Here is a 15,524-nt window from a genome sequence, read left to right as displayed (position 1 = left end):
TACAGCCCATCCAGTTTCTATCAATACTATTGCAGAGAGAGGCTTGAAAAAACCTCCATCCTTACCAAAACGGAGCAGCCCTTCTTAAGAAAGTTGAATCCAGAATTTAAGGTAGCTATCTGGAGCACTCTAACTTGACAGGCCCAATGAATTTGGCAAGGTTTGTTCCTGCCCAAGCATGCTGAGCCTGGCTTGCGAGCACTTTGGCACAGAGATGATTGCTTAAGCAGAAGACGTCTACATTGGCATCAATTCTCAGGCAACCATAGGGATAAAACAGAGGAGAGAACCATGTCAGCCGCTTCAGGCCCCCCCCACCCCCGTTGGAGAGAAAGGTGGGGTATAAGTGAAATTAAGTACATACAAAAGTAAATAAATAAATGACCATCCATGTTCCATCTCGGAGCCTAACTAATTTTGGACAGAGAATTCTTATTAAAACATCCACAAACTCTCATGGATAAATCCAAAAAGTTATTTTTAGTTTTTATTTAGTATCTTTTCCAGAAAGGTTGATTTGGGAGTTTTTTGGAGGGGCAATAAACTTGCACACATATAATATAGCAATATTATTGTATTTCATTTGTATTCACTTGTATTGTATTCACTTGTATTTCATTTGTGAAATTTGAAAAGCTTGAAGACAGGTTGGCGAGATTTAAAATGGGTGCAAAATCTCCCTTTCTATCTAGGGCTCCATGGAGACAGAAGCCCTAACAAGGCTGCTCAGTGGCACCAGCATGCTGGCTCCCCGCCTGGGCCGGGCCGGGTTGTCCATTCTCACGACTGCCCGGCTAGCAGCCTTGGCCATGGGCACCAAAAGCCTTTGGCGGGATGAGCTAGGTGACCTGTTTTGCAATTCCACTACCAGCTGTCGCCTGACCTGCTTCGACTCCGCTTTCCCAGTCTCACCCTTCAGCCTCTTTCTGCTGCAGTCGGCTTTCACCTCGGCACACGGCTTGGCCTGCTGCTTCCTGTGGCGTTTGCCCAACAGCCAGGGTAAGAGTGCCTGGCAGAAGGGGTGGCTCCTCAACAGAACCCGACAGCTACAACTCCATGCCCTGGGGGTCTTGGCTCGGATCTTCCTGGAGGGAATCTTCTTGGCCGTGTTCCACAGTCTCTACGGCCGCTACCCACAGGGCTTGCGTTGCCCTGCTTCGACCTCTTGCCCCAACACTGTCCAGTGCACCATTCAGAAGGCTCAGGGGAAAGATGCCTTCAACCTCTTTGTAGCCGGAATATCCTGGGGCTCCATTATGGTTTGCCTAATGGTGCTTTATCCTGCCATAACTGAAATCTTCCAGCTTACGTTGCACCCTGCTAAGAGGCAACTGGGACGTCCCCTTTTAATAGAATGTGCATGACGCCCCTTATCCCAGAGCACCCTTCTTGTATCGTAACTGGATGAAAGAAGTAGGTTACTCCTTCTATTGTGTGTCTCCCCCCGCCCCCCAGCAGCTGACACTGGGCTGTTCATTTCTTAGGGGTCACTCAGCAAGGGGGAGCACGCGGGGACTCCTTCTGCCAAGCAAATTGCCTTGTTCATGTGAAGGCACAACTGAAGAACCACGTTGTCCCATTGGCCAGTTACCTCCTTTGCATTTCAACCATGCAGCCATTAAGGCTAAAAGGCTTCCCTAACCACCATCAGGAAGGAAAAAGTCCTCCAAATTTGGCTTCTTGGGTAAGAAATTGCATCTCAATATTTAGATTTTCATACTTGCCTTTTGTACGTTCAAGTTATAAACCTCTTTATTGAGGAAAAGATATTTTAGAATGTGCGAAGTTCAGGGATTGGAGTTGCCACATTCAAGTATTTGTAAACCTTAGCTTTGAATATTTATTTACTTCATTTATACCTTGCCTTTCTCCCCAACAGAGACCCAAAGCAGCTTACATAATTCCCCTCCCCTCCATCCTATATCCTCAAAGCAACTCATTGAGGTATGTTAGGATGTGTGCCTGAGCCAAGTTCACCTACTGAGCTTTTACAGCAGAGCAGGAATTCAAACCTGGGTCTCACAGATCCGACTTCGGCATTCTAACCACACTGGCTCTCAATATTCCCAAGTATTTATGCTTTGAATAAATGCTTCAATTTTTATGCTCAAGGGAAGTAAATGCCTGAAACTTCATTTGGCATGTAGAATGCAATCCCAGGGATGTGCTTATAACATTTGGAGAGGGTTGCATCCAGGCAATCCAAGCTCTGCCCCAAGAGAAGTGCAATTCTGCTACCTGCACCACATCACACATCCCTTGTTTTGCAGCAGTAGGCCTAGCCCATGAGGCAGCAGCAGCCCCCCAGCCACACATGGCTTAGCGCCTCCTCCTAGATCTGCCTTAAAATACAACCCTCCCCGCACCCCACATGCTTATTTATTCTGGCAGGCATGGCTGAAAGACCAGGGAGGGCCCTCTTCAAGTTTGTTCCTCCTTGCTCCTACTTTGTACTTTCTTCTGCATCTGCTCGATTTCAGAATTTTCAGCGTCCGATCAGTCCCAGTCTAGAAACCTGCCATAAGGAGCAGAGATTTAAGACACCGAACCTTCTGCCAGTATCATACTGCGCTCCTACAAAAACGCAAGACATGGCCTGTTTGACTTTCTACATACAAAACCCTTTATGCCACACTAAACACTTCACCCAATAAATAAAAAGTTCATCACCACACCAGGTTAAGTATCTAAGCAGAATTTGTGGAGGAAACTTGCTTTCCTCTTCCTACCTCCGACATAGTATAATGCAGCGTTTGCTGTATTTACCTCCTGAAGCATGCTCTGTCCCATCATGTTGAGTTTTCTTGGGGTGGGTGGTGTTAACTTCATATTTTCCTGCACATCTACAAGGGAGTCCTGAATATGAAAGACTGCTGGCCTCGAAGGGCTCCGAACCGCTTGGACTAGCACTGCACAACCAAGGATCTTGCATGACGGAGCAAAGCCCGTGCCCTGGCTGTTATCTGGCATTGCAACCCCTTTATCACCCTTATTTGACAGGGTCAGGTGTGGGGGGAGGTGTGCAAAATCACTCCACAGACCTCACCAATATTAGCATTTTCCTGGTATTAAAAGCTGCTGTGAATCTGCGCACGAGAGCTACGGGGAGGCTAATGGAGTCAAAATTTGCGGGGGACAGGGAGCAGAGAGATCCTTGCAGGGGGATTTGTGAACCTAAGCATGAGTGCCAGAGAGAGGAAAATGGAGCCAAAGTTTGCAGGGTGAGGAGCAAGATATCCTTGCAGGGGGCTTTTACTCATGCAAGTAACAAGACATAAAAAACAACAGAAGGAAACTGGTTAACAGCCCATCCCTCCTCAAATCCTCATGCTCTGCTCCCCGCTTTCCAAAGAGCATTTAAAGCAAGAGGAAGGAACCGCACAAGACAAGACAGCTCTCTACTCCACCCCACTTCTTCAGACAATACAAACTAGGGAGGCTTGGTGTCCCCCAAGGGGCAGACCAAAGCCTGCCTCAGAGGGCAATCTGGGGTGATGGGTGGGGGCAAGCAACAGACACAAACCCAGAGGCTGGTGCTTTGGTCACACGGCTGAGATACTCCTTCAGTCAATGGGAAACGCTCTTGTGTTTCTTAACCTTCCAGTTCCCTTTTTTAAAGCTATAAATACTGTAACCTGCGCCCCATTCCATAAACTTAAATCCCATTCAAGAAGCCTGGCATGATCCACTACAAAACCCTAAAATGCAGTAAGTTTCTCTTGGCAGCCCCAGACACCAACAACGTGCCATTGTGAAGACAGAGAAAATTGAGCACCACCAACATCCTTATTCCAAAAAGAAACATACTCAGACTGTTAAGAAACACCTTTATTTACACGTAGGAATTCTCTTTCAAAGCCCTTTTTATTTCAGAGGAATGAAACGAGACGAGTGGGTGGCCCCGATCCCCGGTCGGCCGTGCTTCACAGGCTTGTAAGTGATGGAAAATTCACCCAAATAGTGGCCTATCATTTCAGGCTGAAAGAGAAAATTAAGGGGCGGGGGGGGGGGGAGAGAAAATGCATGAAAGATAAACCAAGTGAAGGTGGACGAATTCAGAGATGAAGCTTTAAGAAGAAATTTGGAAGGGAAGAGATGTGCCTTTATGCACCGTTCTTAAAAACAACAACATTTAAGGAGAATTATTACAAAATGCACTACTAATGATACAGAACCCCTATAAATTATAAATATGACCTTGGATGGAAATAAAGGATCCAGATGTGCAAAATCACACAGCCCAACTGTTATAAGCTAACAAGATTACACTTATGCAAGAAAACAAAATCTGACCCAGGCCATCATCTCAAATTCATCTGCAAACTTTTTTGTAGACTTCTTCTGCTCTCTGCTTTAGAAAAAAACAGCATATTACATTCAGCGTTGGGAAATGATCCAGTTAACTGCTTGTGATTCTATTCTCAAAGGGAGTGCAGTCACTTCCTTTTCTTCTGGCACTTCTCTTTCCTGACAGGCAGGTTTTGTTGCATCCTGAATCTTCTATGGCGACAACAGCTGCATAATCCAACACATCATCCCCTATGCCATTTTCAGACTATACTGGAAACCCAGCCCAGTGAAAAGTTCTGGGGGATTTCAAAGTTTGCATGCTGTACTTGAGCTATTGTTGATTTTAACACCGCCTGACTTTGGGAGATTTTGCTATGGACCAACAGGGCAACCTACAACCTTTATCTGGTCTGCCTCAATAGAAGGCAATTGGCTTTCTTGAGGAAACTGCAATTGCGTAGTGACGTACACACAGAATATCAAAGCTCACAACAGAGAAGAACCAACGCAGATGCCAAGGAAAAGCAAACCAGACGTGTCAAGCGTCATTCGGGTTGGTGGCCTCCGAAACTGCCTCAGACCCATTTCAAAAACAATTTTGATCTGTAAGTTCACAAGTAGTATTAAATTTCTTTAACTTTACAGACTTGTCAAGATCATTATGATTCAGGAGGTCTCCAACTTTCTGAATACGTAAACACGAAACACAGATTGTGTAACAGCTGTCAAGGTCAGGATTCTGAAGCAGCAGACCTGCAATATCCAAACTGAATTCCATTTTGCACACACCCAACCTCTCCACCGCTGTCAGGGTATCCCCGCATTCAAGGACCTCAGTTCATTAAGGGCAACCTGGAATGACCAGGGGTAACAGCTACTTCCCTGTAACCCTCCTCCCAGACTCCAGACACAAGCTCCAGTCCAAACTTTTGTGGCCCAAGAAAGGGTTTTCCCCTTTTTGTTCTCACCTTGATTTCCACCTGGTTGAAGGTCTTCCCGTTGTACACACCAACCATGCTGCCCACCATTTCAGGAAGAATGATCATGTCGCGCAGGTGGGTCTTGACTACCTCAGGCTTCTCCATAGGGGGTGCCTCTTTCTTGGCCTTGCGGAGGCGCTTCAAGAGGGAATGCTGCTTGCGCCGCAGGCCGCGATTCAGGCGCCGGCGCTGGCGAGCACTGTAGAGCTGCATCAACTGCTCACTGAAGACAGCAAGAAAAGGAACCCTCTTTGCTATGGGAGTCTACATGGAATACACACACACACACCCCAGGCACACAGCAGGGCCATTCCTACAGAATAAGCTGCTGCCTGCTAGTTCAGGGTCCCCACAAACAATTAGGGCAGAGGACCATACCAGTCTTCAATTCTGCTTGTATAACTCAGCAGCTTTGCAAGAGTAAGATACAGATTCAAATCCCCACTCCACCATAAAACTCAGTGGGGTGGCTCTGGCATATTCAGTGTTTCAGTCCAAGCTGCTTCCCATACAACACACACACATACACACAATGTTTGGAAAGGAATATGGTCTCCCACCCCTTCTTCAGTTCATCCAGATTCTTCCCATCGACCACCCTGAAGAATTCCAACAAGAGATTCACATCCTGGGAAAGGTTGTAACCAGGGTTTTTTTTCAGCTGGAACGCGGTGGACCAGAGTTCCGGAACCTCTCGAAAATGGTCACATGGCCGGTGGCCCCGCCCCCTGATCTCCAGACAGAGGGGAGTTGAGATTGCCCTCAATGCCAAGGGCGTTTAACCTTTAAAAAAACTCCCCCCTTGTTCCAGCTGACCCAAAGTGACATCATTGTGCGGTCCTGAGTTCCACCGTCTCTCCCCAGAAAAAAAGCCCTGGTTGTAACAAACAAAGCAGTACACCCAGAGGGACATGCATTTCCACGTCAGCTCTGACCACACGAGGCCAGCTGCCCATCCTCATGTTCAAAGCAAGCGCTGGAAAAGTGAAACAGAGCCAGAACCCTTTACTTCCAGAGCACAACAATGGACACCCCACAACCAGAGATGGGTTCTGGTTCCCAGATTAGTATAACTATCAATTATTAGAAGCCATTTTGGTTGTAAACTCTTGGGAGCCAGAAATGCCTTCGAGAAAGCTGCTCTAAGCCCAACAGAACCATGGGGTAAGAGTCAAATAAATGGAAAAGCCAACTTACTAAGACATGTCAAGGAGCTGATCCAAGTCCACACCCCGATAAGTGAACTTCCGGAAGGTGCGTTTCTTCTTCTGCTCTACTTCCGCCTGTCCACAATGGGGAAAGGCAAAAACAAGCCCATAAAGGGAAAGGCTGGACACGCTGCTGCCTTCCATCTCCGACCCTCTACCTGCCTGGAAACCACCATTTTGGCAAGGAAGGAGTTTTTAGGGTACAGTGGGCGAGAGCATGGGGGGCCGGGGTGTTTGCTGGACAGCCACTTTTAAGCTAACCTACACTGCAAGGGTGATGCAAGGGGAAAACAGGCAAGAGAGAACTGTGCACACAGCCCAGCTACTTGCAAGAATGAGAGGTTAAAGGGAGATTAAATCATCTTGACTAGCATTCCCCCCCCCCACGACAAACTGGGGGCAAAGACAGAAGGGCTGGTCTGTTCAGACTTTGGATTCATTCTATTTTTTATTATTAGGATGGAATAGTCTAAATAAAAAAAAATTCCCAGCAAAGGTCTAGCCTCCCTCCCATACACACACACATATATAATTTGTTCTTTAATTCAGCCCCCGCTAGGGTTGCCAACCTCGAAGTGGGGCCTGGAGATCTCCCAAAATTACAACTGACTTCCAGATCACAGAGGTCAGTTCCCCCGGAAAAAATGGCTGCTTATGAGGGAGGACTCTATGAGACTGTGCCCTGCTGAGGTCCCTCTGCCCCCCCGGCTCCACTGCCAAATCCCCAGGCATCTCCTAAGCCTGAGTTGGCAGCCCTCGTTCCCCCGGCCCCCGATCCCTGGGTTTAGGGGAGGAGGAAACGGACAGAAATCCCATAGACGACCGACCTCAGGCACAAGCAGCGCTCTGTTAAATCAGAGAACACGAAATGCACCCCCCCCCCCCGCCCAGATATACTGCTCCGGAACGTGGAAGCTCAATTTAGCCCCTGGTCAACTACAGGGCAACTCGCCCCACGACTGTATTATAGCCGGGCGAAGTCATAGACAGCCCCGCCACCATATTCCAGGCCTGCTCTCTCCGCCCCCTCATCTCCACGGTATCCCCCTCCTCAGCTCCGCGGCCCCCTTCAGAACCCACCCCCCAAACCCTCCCTTCCCCAAGAACGGGGCTCCGAGCCCACGTTGCGGCCCTGGGCGGTCGGATGGGTCCCGATTGCGACGCCCGAAGGAAACGCCGCTGAAAAGCCACCCACCATCTTGACCGCGGTTCTCGCCGGAAAAGGACCAATCTCGCCCGGTGTCGCGAGAACTGCGCCCTCCTTTGCGTAGGACGAAAGGCCACGCCCACCAGCGGCTTCAGCGTGCCCACTTCCTCGCGTAACCGCGCCCCCCACCCCGCCTCTGGGAAGGAATCGCGGATAGAAAAGGAAAGCGGCTCTCGCAAGCGCAACCTGCAGAGCAGTGAGGGAAATCTTTGCTCCCGGGCGCTCCTCTACTTGCGAGTAAGCACACTGCTCCCTGCTGGACTTACAGCTCTAGGAATGCGCTTATTTCAAAAACCCTTGCAATTCGTGCGTCTTAAAGCTGCACTCCAATGAAAGCTTGACTAGGAGTACTTGGGAGCAAACATGCGGGGATGAATTTCGCCCCCCCGTATCGGTTTGTCGAGTAGTGCACCATTTTATGTTCCATAAAGCTCTTTGCGATTTGCAGAAAGCCACAGAAAATTCCCCAGGAGGTAACTAACAGTAATAAGAGAACTGTAGCAGTCATTTAAGGTTACTTGACACCTTTATAATATCACAGAAACTTTAAAAACGGTAAGAAAACCTGAGGGGAGAGAACATGTTACAAATGGGAAAGCAAAGTCTGAAAAAGAAATCACCAGAGCAAAACTCAAGTCTACATCGAAGGGATTACATACAAGCAAAACCATACACAGCACTCTTTTCATTATTTTAATAAATACTGCAAAGTTGTTACTCCAGTTTTTTTTTTTGTATTCAGTTCATATTCCACTCTCCCTGCAAGCAGGCTCAGAGTGGATCACGGAATGTAAGATCTCTATAAAACAGTCGTGCCCATATTGCACATCCACCAGATATTGCACAGATCTGTAGGGCAGGGTGGCCAGCTACCAGATGAAAACAGTAGGGGGGCAACTTCCTCTCTTGGCAGGAGGCGGGTTTGGTGACCCACCTGCCTCAGACCCCATATGCCTAGTGGAACTTGCAGGCCTGGTGGGAAGATGAGAAATCCAGGTGGGCCTGGGTTTCCATAGACAGAGAGTTCCATCGGTTTGGAGCCAGGACCGAGAGAGCCCTGGCCCTGGTTGAGGCAAGGCGAACCTCCCTAGGGCCAGGGACCACCAGTAGATATCTGCCGAATGGAGCAATCTCTGCCAGATACTTCCATTAGCTCATTCATTTAAGAGTTTTTCTAAAGCATATTCCTTTTTTGGGAGGAACTAGCAGTGATGCGCTTTTAAAAAGCCTCACCTTTGTAACACAGTTTCCATTGAGCATTAGCACACTCCTTTGAGGAGAAGAAAATAATTTGCAAAGTGGTTTGAGATGTGTTCTGGATTTCTGAAGGACCACTAGGATTTTCCATAACAGCTTCAGGGGCCATTCAGCTTTCAGGCAATTCTAGATTCATAATCGCATGCCGTCCAACATTTCACAAATGAAACGCACATACAACCGAGGCTTGAGAAACCCTCTCCATCCTTATAGGTGGCTGGAAAAATTTCTTCGTTTGTTCTGCCCTGTATTTATTTACTTTTCAACAGCCTCTTGCGCTGGCTTCTGAAGGAGCCATCCAAATAACATGACCACAGGTTTCGTTAAATCAAGAATTTTAAGAGAATTCCAAAATAGAACCTAATGTTTACTCTTATTTATTCTTGCAATTGGGAAATGCTCAGCAAAAGGGGTGTGCGTTATGAAATTCCAGAACTGAAGATATTTGTGGAAATCACTGTTTGGGGTTATTACCATGCTTTTCTGGAATAGTAACACAAATCAAAGATGCTTGGGAATTCATGAAGCACCCTCCCCCTAACAATTCATGTTTCCCTTCCCTATGATTTTGGGTGCCTACCAGCAACGCAGCATGCACTTGTGTTTTCCTTTGACTCTGCTGATTTCCCAGGCAATGGCATTTCTCCCAATCAGATCAATTAGCTTGAAACTTGGGAGTTCTTTAGTGGACAGGCAGCACTAGCTCTGCTGCACTGCTGGGGTCATGTGGCTGAAAAAACAGCTGCTCCAGCCTCCTGAAAATGTCCCCCATAGGGAATGATGGCTGAGGACAGGGGTTACCTGCAAAGGAAGCCTTTGTGAAAGGAAACAAACAACAAACCACAATGAGGAAGGATGGCAAAAACGTAATTTTCAGTGGAAAGGTTTTATATAGTCAGTCACTGTAAGCATAAGAAAATGGAATGAATGCAGACAGGGTTTTTTTCAAAATGTTGGTGCCAGCTAGAGCTCTCCTGCAAGGCTGCCATTTCAGGAATACACAGAGTAGTGTCCTTGCTCAGAGAGGCACCTGCTTCAGGGGTCTGTAAAATCAAAACCCCAGCATTGCTCTCGGCCTTGGGGGAGGGAGCCACAGCTGCCACCAATGGGGCAGGTGGGCAGGCAGGCCAAGCTGATGATGGGGGAAGGCAGGTCAGTTCCTGCAAAGCGGTGGGATGTCTGCCGCCCTCCCCCTTTGTGATTCTCAGATGTCCCTGCGGTTCTCTTGGATCCCTGCTCGTTCTGACGAAAACTCCCCTGGTTAGGCCTTATCTCTTTCCCAGTTCTCAACACAGCCCCTATCAGCTGATTCAGGGAGCTACTCTGATTGGCTGTTGCTAGGGTACATTTCTACGCTCTATCTGTCACAGGTCCTTCCATGAGATGCTGCTGGACTGATGTCAGCAGGTGGTGTTCCCACTGTTATACCATCAATAAGGAAAGATGTACCATTTCACACTGGTGGGTCTTTATGCTCAAGAATCCTGTGGATGATTGTTATGCTCCCCAAAACATCATAAGAAATGCTAAACAGCTGCCCCCGGAGCCTTGTTTTCCCAACCCTCCTTGAAAAGAACAGTGTGCATGTGGGTATGCGCAGCCAATGCCTGCCTTCTGTGTTCGTGCAATGGGCCAGAACTCATGATAATGAAAAACTCAAATGGATTAGGTCTGAAATGGCACCAGCCCACCTACCACAAACCAATAATGGGGGATCCGCGATCCAGCACAGGGGCGGTGGCTGCACATCCATAGGCAACAGCGTCTGTTCTGTGCTTGGGTTTCAGATTTTTCTGCAAGCCTGGGGGGAACTCCACCTTTGAATAAAAATCTTGCTTCTGTGTAAATTGGCCCAATCAGAATTCTAATAATAATTAGAATATATGATTTAGGTTTTGAGGGTAGAATGGAAGGTTGTCAGCCCTTAGTAGGGGTTTCTTGGGGGGGGGGGCTGGGTATTGGATGGTATCACGTGGCACCATTTCTGGAAGTGACATCACATATCACTGAAATGCTCCAGGAATCCCCAAATCTCTAAGGGTTTACCACAGAATTTTGGAAGTTGCTAGAGCATCCCACCAAGATGTGATGTCACTTCAAGTTATATGGCCAGAAGTGTTGTTGCTGCATCACTGCCATGTCACCCCCTGCCCCCCTCAAGTCCTCCTGCTGTTGCCCCAGGCAGCAGCAACAAATCAGCATCGGGAGACTTTCCACCATAGCAGGGGACCTGCTTCCCCAGCAGAGAATTAAGACATGAAGTTTTGAGGAGTGAGACAAAAGGGTTGGCTTAACAGGAGTGCAAATTAAATATCTGAGGAGACAGCAGGTTAAGTTCCCTTTCTTGCGGGAACTGAATGTACTGAGGTGTTAAAGTAGGCCAGCAGAGGGCTGTGTTGAAGATGTTGTTAAGCGGCCTGAGAAAACTTTTTCCTAAAGCATGTACAGTTTTCCTAAGACATCCCAGGACTCCTGGTTGAATGTTAATTACCTCAGGTTGTCTGTGTTTTTTCTAATAAACTTTGCAGTGGTACATTTTTAAAAGCAAACCATCTCTTTCCTATCAAGTTACCTCAGTTAGCAATCCAGGCTTGGCTGGGTTTATATCCAGGCCTAAATTATATCCCATTGAACCTTTCTTCTTAATCTCCAGTTAGGAATGCTGGTCAGCGGGATAAGAGGGAAACTGTATTGTAACAAGAGGGGGAAATCCTGTGTGGTAGTGTCTAGGGCCCCAAAGAAGTCCATCACTGGGATACTGGGAAAGTCTCCTTGGTTACGCAGCCTTCCAGCTGCAATTCCATTCTAACACCTTAACATCTAGTATATCAGCATCTAGTATACATCAGCATATCTGACTGGACCATGGCGGACTGAAAAGCCACCTTCCAGACTGTTCCATACAGACCATCTAGTCCAACCCCCTGCCCAGTGCAGGATCAGCCTAAAGCATCTCTGACAAATATTCATCCAGCCTCTTCTTGGAAACTGTCAGTGAAGGGGAGCTCACCACCTCCCTAGGCAACTGAGTCCACCTTTGAACTACTCTGACCGTGAAAAAGTTCTTCCTAATATCCAGCCGGTATCTTTGTGCATGTAATTTAAGCCCCTTGTTTCGGGTCCTACCCTCTGCTGCCAACTGGAACAGCTCCCTGCCCTCCTCCAAATGACAGCCTTTCAAATACTTAAAGAGAGCAATCATATCCCCCCTCAACCTCCTCTTCTCCAAACTAAACATTCCCAAGGCCCTCAGCCTTTCCTCGTAGGGCTCAGTCTCCAGACCCCTGATCATCCTCGTCGCTCTCCTCTGCACCCTCTCGATTTTGTCCACATCCTTTTTGAAGTGAGGCCTCCAGAACTGCACACAATACTCCAGGTGTGGCCTGACCAAGGCAGTATAGAGAGGGGCTATGACCTCCTGTGATTTCGACACTATGGCCCCTTTGATACAACCCAGGATTGAATTGGCCTTTTTTGCCACAGCATCACACTGACTGCTTATATTTAGTTTACAGTCCACTCTTACCCCAAGATCCCTTTCACATATACTACTGCCCAGAAGTGTATCCCCCATATAGTATTTGTGCTTCCCATTTTTGTGGCCCAGATGTAATACTGTGCACTTGTCTTTGTTGAATTGCATCCTATTCACAGCTGCCCACTTCTCCAGAGTATTCAGGTCTTGTTGAATTTTAATCCTATCTTCTTGAGTGTTTGCTACTTCTCCCAATTACAAACAAACACCTCTGCTGGCTTCCACAAGCTCCACCAGATACAGGAGACTACCGCCAAGGTAGCCACATCTTCATTAGCACAACATCCATGCAAGTTGGATTGTCTGTTTCTTTAAAGCTTACTTGGCACTCTGATGGCACTTTCCACTTTTCAAAATGGAAAGTTTTGTTCTATGCTTTACTGCCCTGTGGCCCTTTATTCACAATCACTTTAGATGCCAGCCTGTTCCAGTCAAAAGAACCCTCAAGACAGCTTGTGGCCTGCTGATATACTATGTGCTAAGATGTCCTCTGACCTCCCTTTAGCTACCAGCAGCTTTTAAAAACTCTTTAACAGGGTCAGCTGATGGTGAGTTCTTGGCAGCAGAGCAAGTGGACTGTCTTGTGTTAGGGAATTTTTAAGCCCCATTTCATAAAATCTTATTCTGAGCGTATGTTCAAGCTACCAGCACACAGAAATATGTAAACAAGTAACAAAGCCTTGTTCTAAGCGTCACATTCCTTCTTCTGAGATATCTTACATAGGTCTCCAGTGAATGAGACAGGTCACTGAGCAAAGTATTTGTTTTGGTTATTCTAATTAGATAAAGTAGGATTTCAACCTTGTATGCATTCCATCTCCAAGAGAATATCAGATACATGGCTTCTCAAATGTTTGTATAATTCATTTGACACTTAAGCTTGTCAGATGTCATGTTCTCTGGGAGAAGTGTCATTTTGCGTCATTTTGACAGGGTGTTAACACTAACCTTCTGATGTTTTATTCTGTAAACAAATAGCAATTATTCTGTAAACAATCAGGGCTGAAGGGTATATAAAGCCCTCCAATGCTACTGGTCTTCACACGTCTCCCCCTAATGGTGGATGTGTCTGGGCTTACTAAAATAAAGAATAAACCCATTTTTCTTCTGCAATCACTATGTTTAGGATCTTGAAATATATGTGGGTAAGTGGTAGTAGGGGACTAAGGAATTGGCAGCAGAGTACTATTACCAAAATTTCCCTAACATCTTGTTTAAACGGCCACCAATACAGCTTACCAGATTCTTCCAACTCTAAAAACCAAACAGCAAGACATGGCAGGATTTTCTTTAATGATCTGTGTTTTTCAGTAGCCTTAAAAACAAACTGCACCAAGTAGGCTGGCAAGCATCTGTAATAGTGCCAGGCACTAAACAGGAAGCAAAACGTCTTCCCTGTTTTCATGATGCCTTGTGAATTGCTTATTTTTCTCCAAAAATGGATTTTTGGGTAGCGGTGCCATAAAGAGAGTTTGTAAACATGTACTAAGTAAAATATGATGCAATATATGTGAATCAATGTTGCAATTGTTTTGCTGCTGCTGCTATAAATCAATTACTCACTGACAAAGTTAAAACAGGGGGGGGGGAACGCTCACATATGTGTAGTAGTAATCATGGCTATGTTAATACAAAGCAAAGCATTATAAAAACGTTACACAATCTGCATAGATCCTCAAATACAGTGAACCTTGGGAAAGCACATCATTTTCATGTTCAGACCGATGCGGGGAATGTTTCTCTACACAGGGCTAACAAAGGAACAGTGGATACAAATTATTTTGTATAGCAAGCTCCAGAAGTGGAAGCTCTGAAGGAGAAGTCAACAAAGGCCTAGGTCAAAGGCCAGAGCCTCTTCAGTTCCATTCTAGCAACAGTTCAGCAAGTTCACTCTTATTACACTTTGGTTTTACTTGACCACTTTGGAGCTCAACAGGCATCACCACGATCGTGTGCAAAGGAAGCTGGAGTGACATTTGCACTTTCCAGTCCTTTAACCTATGGAGGTCAACGCACATGTGCAGCCAAGTGCAGGAACAAGTTAAGCACATAGGCTCAAGCACATAGAAGACTGAACGGAACATGAGTCCCTGTATGAAAATATGTCTGTTAAGCTGTTAGAAATTAATGGATAAGAAAGGAATGACCGTAACAGCGAACGTTCTCTTCCTTAATTTGTTTTTAATTTGTGAACTGTGTTGTTTGCTCTGAATACTGGTTCTTATTATGTATTGTATTTTAACTAAAAAACTAATAAAAGAAAATACTCCTGTTTCACTGAGGATCACGTGAGTAAGGCCTACTGTACATATAGTGCCTTGTTCATATTAAAGGTTGTGCATGCAGTGAGGGAGAGATACCAGAGGGCACACCTCCTTCTTGTTCTTTGTCTAATATGAAGTCTACAGTAATTGGGGTTCCTGGCTTGCAGTTCTGAGAGATCTGCTAGTGGGGCTTTCCTGCTTCCCTCTCATGCTGTAACTAAGGTTGTCACATCCCCTTACCCTCCTGGCAGGAGGGGAGGCACCTGGAACTTACCTTGGGTGATTTTCATGCCCGCTCAGGCGCGATGTCATCACTTCCAAAAGTGACATTATTGGGCCTGGCAGCAGGCATGCTCCCGTGCTTCACAGGGGCCTACTTCCTCACTTGAGGAAGTAATGTTGCGCCTGGCGGAAGCACACCTGCTGTGCACTGGCCTGGGAGGTTTTTGCCTCCTGGATGTGTTCCCCAGGACTTTTCTCCCCATTGACCAGGTGAGTGGCAAGTGGCAGAGGCTGGGAGCAGGGGATACCACACCCCCACCAGGGTATTAGCAGTTCTAGCTGTAACACATCCAAATTTTGTTCCTTTGGGCAAAGTAAGAAGGTCTACAACAAGAAGGGGAATAAGTGGAAATGCCCCCCTTTGGTGACAGCAGTACCCTTCTGTCATCTGAAACAGAAGAATATAAGCCATGATATCACTACTACTACTACTACTACTACTACTACTACTACTACTACTACTACTACTAATACTACAACTACTAGCAGTACTATTACTAG

The 15,524-nt window shown here is 46.6% G+C and overlaps 2 protein-coding genes across 2 annotated transcripts; one reads left to right on the top strand and one right to left on the bottom strand.

The window, feature by feature from the left end:
- The first annotated feature begins 698 nt into the window (after positions 1-698).
- On the top strand, positions 699-1,364 carry LOC129329888 (gap junction beta-2 protein-like). Its single transcript, XM_054979617.1, has one exon. It carries the CDS (start codon positions 699-701, stop codon positions 1,362-1,364), a length of 666 nt encoding a protein of 221 aa, XP_054835592.1.
- Positions 1,365-3,810: 2,446 nt separating this feature from the next.
- On the bottom strand, positions 3,811-7,740 carry RPS15 (ribosomal protein S15). The gene is made up of 4 exons (XM_054981969.1): positions 7,674-7,740; positions 6,468-6,553; positions 5,259-5,493; positions 3,811-3,978 (listed from the first exon to the last, which is right to left on the bottom strand). The coding sequence occupies exons 1-4, from the start codon at positions 7,674-7,676 to the stop codon at positions 3,865-3,867; spliced, it is 438 nt and encodes a 145-aa protein (XP_054837944.1). The 5' UTR covers positions 7,677-7,740; the 3' UTR covers positions 3,811-3,864.
- Positions 7,741-15,524: the final 7,784 nt, after the last annotated feature.

This window comes from Eublepharis macularius, chromosome 5 (genome assembly GCF_028583425.1).
Source record: "Eublepharis macularius isolate TG4126 chromosome 5, MPM_Emac_v1.0, whole genome shotgun sequence".
NCBI classification, from domain to species: Eukaryota; Metazoa; Chordata; class Lepidosauria; order Squamata; family Eublepharidae; genus Eublepharis; species Eublepharis macularius.
The sequence above is the reverse complement of the archived record's forward strand: the minus strand, read 5'-3'. Positions and strand labels throughout refer to the sequence as shown.